This window comes from Macrobrachium nipponense, chromosome 44, assembly GCF_015104395.2.
Source record: "Macrobrachium nipponense isolate FS-2020 chromosome 44, ASM1510439v2, whole genome shotgun sequence".
Taxonomy (NCBI): domain Eukaryota; kingdom Metazoa; phylum Arthropoda; class Malacostraca; order Decapoda; family Palaemonidae; genus Macrobrachium; species Macrobrachium nipponense.
This window is the reverse complement of record NC_087221.1, coordinates 52,263,999-52,271,659: the sequence shown is the minus strand read 5'-3', so window position 1 is coordinate 52,271,659 and position 7,661 is coordinate 52,263,999. Positions and strand designations below refer to the sequence as shown.

Here is a 7,661-nt window from a genome sequence, read left to right as displayed (position 1 = left end):
TGGTGTTACTAAAGGTGCGTCCACACGCAGAGTAAAAACAGTGGTATAAAACCTCATCTGGTACCACTGTTTGTTGCCAGGTCTACTTCCATAGTTTCACCGCTTATGACGTCATCTTGCTTCGCCTATGATATGGTAACAATGTATGTTCGTCGGACATTGTTCGATCGTGTGGACGCACCTTAAGAGTTCTTTGACATTTGGAGGTGGTAGGTTAGGCGTTTTTAGCTAGCTCCGTTCTAGAGTATTTTCGATTTATTTCGTTTTTCTATTCCATGATAATTACCGACCTCCTTCAATAACTAAGTATTCTGAATTAGGTAACTAGCGAATGTGGATCCGTCTTTGGCCCTGTAACGCAGTCTAATGTTCTAACAAAGGCCTAATACTAGTCCTGAAATGAAGGACCATTCCATTTTGGATTGTTTTCTTTGTTTCCATCATCTTTTTATTACAGCCAGGCATAGTATAGGTAGGAATGAAAGTAGACAAAATTTAGCGAGAGAAATATATTTATTTTAAATATTAGTATTAACAATTTCAACAATAATGTTATAGGCTAGTCGTTGAATAAGAAAGCCGGAGCCTCAGTACCACCACTTTACTTATGGAAATGATGCCAAAGGATATTAGTATAGGCTACTTTGTGATGATGGGAATGTCACTAGAGTGAATATGGGAATAAGAAAAAGTTAGACCTGAAGGCCTTCTGTATTTATTTAAAAATAAAATGCTGTAAATCTGAAGCACAATTTGTGGTTGAATATGCCAAGCTTACTCGTAAATCCTTTTCCCTTAGTTGTCCCGTGTAAATGATCTTGTGGGAGAGCATCGTGAACTGAGATTGTCCCATTCACTTGGTACTTTGATTAGTTCGAAGAGAAATGAGTAAAACGGTAAACACGGTAAAATTTTGATTCATGAAAATTTATCAGCTACCCATGAGAATGGAAATAATATTAAAGTCAATAAATTCTTGATCCAGCCGTGTTAGGAAATGAATGAATTACTGAAAGTTTCAAAGGAACTGAAGGTTGAAAGGAAACTAAAGCCCCATATTCAATGGTAAGGAGTTGGTGTTCAGTGTTCAGGTCAATTTAGGTATGGGAAAGGCCTGTAGATACGGGTGGTGCTTCAGGGAAGAAGGGCGAGAACAACTAATTAATGATGATGCTGTCCAACCACTTGTCATGTTGAGTGACAGTGGCTGTCGTCCCCTAGCGCTGTTGTCCATTATGTCTAGAGAAATGGAGATAGGTTGTTCATCAATACGGTCAAAATATCGAGTGGTGTTTATGGTTGCAAGTGTTTTTATTGACGTGTTGAAGCATTGATATTGCAGGCGGTAGATTTAAGATGTATTACCTGTGGACGCATAATATAGCAAGACAACTAACCTTTATTACGTGTCACATAAAACATTGTTTATAATAAACGTAGTCCACCAGGGAAGCTCACCTGTTATATATATTTAGTATTTTTTCTTTTATCCTCCGGGATTAGACTTAACAAAGGGACTGGATTACTTATCCAACATACGGGGCCTTATGCTTTGAATTATAGCATGAATCGATATTTACTCCATTCGCAAAATGATGGTAATGAGACTCTTCAACTCCTAACCCTGACTGGGAAAACAAGCGCCGTTTCTCCAAAATATAGATCAAGTTTTGCCATAGAAAATTGATTAATAAAAATGATCTCTCTCCTGAATTTGCATCAATACACTTTTCCATTTATAACACGGATGGACAGTCTTAAAACGTTCATTTCAACTTTCGTGACAACGACTTGAGTCTAGACTAGGAAGGCGGTGCCGGTTTTCAAAGAGTATTATGATAATAATGGAATGCTGACTGCATGAGTTGTAACGACTGGAGAGAGAGAGAGAGAGAGAGAGAGAGAGAGAGAGAGAGAGAGAGAGAGAGAGAGAGAGAGAGAACCGAAACGTCAAAAGTAGTAATCACAGAGGATCAGGTACAACGTTGTGGAACTTCCTCGCATATTGATCACTCCTCCTTGAATTTAACCTAGATTAAGAGTTCCTTAACGCACGGAGTATCCGAATGGTTTCATTTTCTTTTTACACTGCCCAATGAAAAGCGACTTGCTAATCTAATGGAATTCCATAATACTAGAATTGGAATAACTTCCGTTGGGGAATTACGTACTTGCTAATTTGTAGGAAAATTCCTAATTTGATTAAAATGATAAAGGAAGAATGATTTCACGTAAAATCGTTTCCTATGTACATAAGGTAGTTTCTGCCGCGCTCGTTTGGTAAGAGTAGTTCTAGCATTGGGCCCAACTGGACGAAACGCTTTTCTATTCGCATAAAAGCGACAAAATAAAAATCTACTTTCTTTTTTATGCGATGAATATTGGCGATGCATTGATGATGTCAGGTGCGTCAAAAAAAAGCTCTTTAAATGAAAACGGAAGTAGACTATTGAAATACGAACTATATTATACAAAATTAGATAATCAAAAATGTTTTCTACGGGTCAGAACTGCACGTTGAATGAGCGACCAGCATTATCTCACTAAAATTTATGAGGTAATATAGATAAAAAAAAAAAAATGTCTCAAAGTCATCGGTATTTTGAGTTTTGATGATGTTCCCTCTAAAACTTCGGTCTTGAACGGAAAGGAAAGTCTTTGAGAGGCGAGTGAGTGTGAAGTAACTGGCAGTACATTTTTAAAACGAGAGGGGCATAACTCCATAAACAGAGACTTGTTAGATTGGCGCAAGTCTCCCATAGAGACCCTAATAACACTGAAATCATTTAATTCATTAATTAATTTTGTGTGTGAAATTTATAGGTTTGTTATAAGCCGTGTTTAGTGATAATGCGGATACATGTCAAAAGTTTCAGCGACGAAAATCTGTAAAAAAATAAAGGACGTAATTCACGTAACTTTCAGAAGCCGAAGTAAATTTGCTTTGACACACCGTACTTTTTTTTTTTACTCATAGTCACCGAAATAATAGTTTGAAATGGATATGACGATACATATCTAATGTTTAAGCACAAGGAAATTAGTCTGTTAAAATAAAAATTAATAAGAAGAAACGGTTTAAATGTCCTGTTGAATGAATACTGTCTGACCCACGAAATCATACTCTACAGCAATTGCAAAAAACTAGTACTATGACATTTCTCGCGAGAATAATCAAGAATAACGCAGTAGACGCATTATGATTTATACGCAAAGACTTATCCATGTAATTATCTCCTGGAGTATATGGAGGACTAATGAAATACTAATCATGAAATACTAATCGTTATTATATCATAGAGAATTTGCTGTTACCGCTAAGAAGAAGCTACGTATAATGATACAAGTCGTACTTGTGCTACCTACTTTTATAATGGACTTTTATTGGAATATATTTTAAAACTTTTGATGATACACGTTGTCTGTAGTTATGTGGATACATACATTTTTTATATATAAATATATATTTATATACCTATGTGTATACATTACACATACACATATATTCATAATTATATATGTCTATTATGTATATATACATACATACATGAATATAGGATGTACTTTTACTTGTTGTAAGTTGTGAAGTATTGGTGTTTGTTGAAGATTCCCTAGACGTACAATATGGAATAATTGTAATTTCTGACATTCTTAATCTATAACAAGGAGAAAATGACTTAACCTAATTTCGTAGATGATCATTTAACCTATTTGGTCTTTTAAGTTTAACCCCAGTGCCTTAAAACTTACCTTTTGCTATATTACAGTTTTTACGAATGATAGTTTTCGTATAGCTCTGATTTGGTCCGTGGAATGTTTCATTTCCTGTCTGTGCAAAGGAGTGAGAATGTACTTTTCTTAAATACTGAAGCAGAAGTGCACAATATTACCCGTAAATGCTGAAGCTCCAGTCTCATAGTTTTTTCTTGTTCGTATTCCATTTGTTTACAGATTTTTATTTTCACGTTTCAAAATTGCCATCGAATTAGCGTTTTGTCTTGGAAATGAGATTTGAAGGCGTACAACTGGTGCGCTGATCGGATCACGTCTAGAAAGACAAATGACTAACTCGCTGTGTCATGTATCGTTTCAGGAATAAAGTTTGTCGTGTAAGGAAGCCAATCGTCGAGGATACTTGGCAACAGGCTTGAAGAGTTTGGTATGAGCTGCATTTGGGGAGCAAGGAGCCAGCAAAAGTGAGTAGAACTCTTGTATTTTCTCGTGCGCGATTTAGTCTTATGACTTCTGAGGAGTCCGTATGGTCGTATAGATTGTTTCCAGGTGTACATTTTTAAAACTGTTTCCTCCATGAACTGGTAACGTTTTTGCATTATATTACATTAATTCACGGAGTAAATACTCGACTTTCTTTATCTTCATGGGTAATGACGAGGTATAATTGTCTCTCCATAAAGAATACTTTCATCTCGGTCGGTAATATTATCAGGGAAAAGAGTAAAACCTCGGCTTCTCGGATCGTTCGCGTCCTTATCTTCGCGGAATTCGCGAGAGGCTACGAGAAACAGTAAGGAAGCATTTTCAATCCCTTGTACTTTGCCACACAAGTATCTTAAGTTTAACTTTCAGGACGTCAAGGTATCCTTGAAACTACTGATAGAATTCCGTAGTTGTTACTCACTTTATAAGAGATCCTGCCTTTGTTGCTAATAAATTTTTGTTTGGGTTTGGTGTTGCTGGATAATCTTGGATTACTTAGTCATCTTCACATAGAATTTTTTGAATTGTGCCTTAACAATTGTTCAGTTTAGTAACTTTGTAAATTATTACCCACGACATAACTTTCTTTTCATTTGAGCGAAATACCCGCGAAGGCCTTATTGTGCGTTTGAATTCCAATGTGATAATGGCAGTAGCGAGATTAGCTTTGAAAATATTAATTGCAAAGTATATAGGATATGCAAACGGAATAATATGAGCAGCCATCAAGGCAATCTCCTTGGTAGTACATACTAAGTTTGATTATTATCGAACGGTTTTTGTTTTCGCTTAGCTAGCGGCGTAGGTTATAAGACAATGTAAAGCAGAATAAATGACTGTCCATATTCTTTTAAATGTATATGCATACGTCAACGAATTTATATGTACGTATTTGCAAGTTCACATTACTCATCATATATGCAAAGTATATACACGTGTCTGTGTTTGTGTCAATATTTGTACATATATACATGTATTTTAGTACTGAGGTAATTTATGAGTTGAAAGGAGTACATATTTCCCTTGTAAGCGGGAGTTTGCATTCTAATATGTCTAACCTAGGATGAACTTATGCACTATTATAGGAAGCCAGTAGTTTCTGGTGTTTAAAATACTCAGACTATCTAAGAGCCAACATTAGACTATCAGATATTGAGGATATACAGTATGTATTCTTTATTACAAAACTTTTGACTAATTCCTTTTCCACTTCTTGAATTGCATTGCTTAGGAAAATGAGAAGTGATTTCTCAAATGGTTTTAACTTCACACGGAAACCTTTTAATAAAATATCGGTAACCCATTCCATGGAGAGTATTGGTACAACTGTTGAACATCAACATTCATAGACTGATATGCTGTTTGATTCTTAATGGGAACTTTCAATTTCATGAAGGCATTAATAAGCTTTCGTGCGATTTTAAAATGATTTTTTTTTTTTTATCCAGGATGGAAGAGAAAAAATAGCGGTTGGTAGAAAAATCTTGATAATTTCTAAACAAATCAGTATTTACGCATTGAACTTTTTTTCGTAATATGTACAATCACCAGACTCAAGCTATTTCAAAATCCGATTGATCATGAAAGGATATAAGTGAGGCTGAAGCAATATGAGGTTGATAACGTTTTCTCTGAAGTCAGTTCCATTATGGAACAATTTCTCATCGGATCAGTGAACACCTAAAGAAAACGGGAAAGAAGTTTGGACATCAGATTTAACTTTCGAAAGGAAACGTTGAAAAAACGAATTGCAAAAAAAAAAAAAAAAAAGTAAGATTGACTACAACGTCACTGAGATTTCAGTCATCCATAGGATGGTCGGAATAAGTAACTTTTATAGCTGTTGAAATGCTTTCATGCACAAAAGCTGCTCCTGTCCGCGTAGCGTCAACGAATCGCCCATACTATGTGGGAAATGCCACATTGCAAAGGGATTCCATTGAAGAGAATTGGCAGAAACACCCATGGGATGTCAGAACAGATGAGAACTGACGGCTTTCAACGCAGTAAGCAAGAAGCGCTTCTCGTCTCGCCAGCATGGCGGCGTCTGGCAGTTTCCTAAACCGTCTCGCTTAAAGGAAAGGAAGGGAGCCATCCGTAGGATGGATATCAAGGCAGGTATGATGCCCGGGGCGCGGGCAAGGCCTCCAGCCAGGGTTTTCGACGCTACTCCAGCGCCAGTGACCCTGGTGGCGGTAGAGATTGTCGCCGTAACGGTTTAAAGCCTTTTTGCCGGGGTTCCAGGGCCCTGATACCAAGTTGGAGCCCACCCTCAAGATGGAGCTGAGGAAGCAAGTGGGCGGGATGGGTCTCCCGGGTTTGGTAGTTCTCGTCTTGTTCATCAGGACATTCTTTGCCATCTTGATAGCGGTTGGGATGTGGCCATGCTGGAGGCAAGGCAGGTTATCCGGGTATTTACTAAGGGCTTCCAACGTCCCCTCTGAGGGCATCTTGTTGATGCCCCATAAATCCATGAAAAATCCTCCCGGACTTGTCGAATATATGTATTTGCTGACGATCGACGAGTTGACCCTGTTGACTTGGTCGCTGAAATATGGGGAGAGCCCCAAACGTCTCATGCGAGCTTTGTTCCTGACAAATATTTCAACGTCTGAATTGCGGTAGTACGCGTCGTCATCGAAATCCCACGGGAGACCGTCTTTGAATTTGACCGCCCCTAACAGAGTACCGGAATTGATCTCGTACGGGACGCGATTTTCTCTCGCGATGATGTTGAGCGTGTTGAACATCTTGTATTTGATCTTTAAGCAACACGGCGGCAGCATGTAGTGCTTCACTTTGTGATAAGCGTTGCATTCGTAGCGCATTTCCCTGCAGTCGTACTCGAGGGTTGTGCCGTTATTGAATATCACGATATTAATCTCCCATTTTTGTATGAGCTTTTTGTACTGGCGCTTCACCGCCCACAGCATCGATCTCGCCTGCTTCCGGTCTTCCTTCGTGATGCAGCTCCTGTCCACCTCGCGGTGTTGCTCTCTCGGCCTGAGGCTCCGCTGGGAGTGGAACATCACGTCTGGACAAGTCATGGATAAGATCCCCTTCCTCTGGAGCTGCAGACCCCAGTCGATCATTTGCGACCTGTGGGGCATGTTCAGGTCGAACGGCACTTCGCGCAGGACCTTGGTGTCCGCCAGGAAAGAAGAGGACGTGACGTCGCAGAAGAGACAGGCCGCCTTAGAGAACTCGTATCCGTCTCGTAATCTCAGGCGTGAATTGTCCAATGTTAGGCGTGTGCAGGCGTAGTCCCAAAAGCCGTCTCGACCCCTCTCAGCCCCACCAACGACGCCCACGCCCAGTTTTCGGAGTCCGACGAGAATGGAAAGCAGGCGGAGGAGGTTGATGTCCTCTGTCACGGCCGATACGCCATCCAGCACCAAGCTATAAGGCGTGGTAACCTGGTCCAGCAGTAGACTCAGGTCAAC

At 39.2% G+C, this 7,661-nt stretch overlaps 1 protein-coding gene across 1 annotated transcript in view; it reads right to left on the bottom strand.

Annotated features, from left to right (window-relative positions):
• Window positions 1-494: 494 nt before the first annotated feature.
• LOC135204372 (uncharacterized) overlaps window positions 495-7,661 on the bottom strand; it is a 106,351-nt gene continuing 99,184 nt past the window's right edge. The window contains 1 exon segment of the mRNA XM_064234596.1: window positions 495-7,660. Coding sequence (XP_064090666.1) covers window positions 6,291-7,660 — 1,370 coding nt within the window. The 3' untranslated portion in view covers window positions 495-6,290.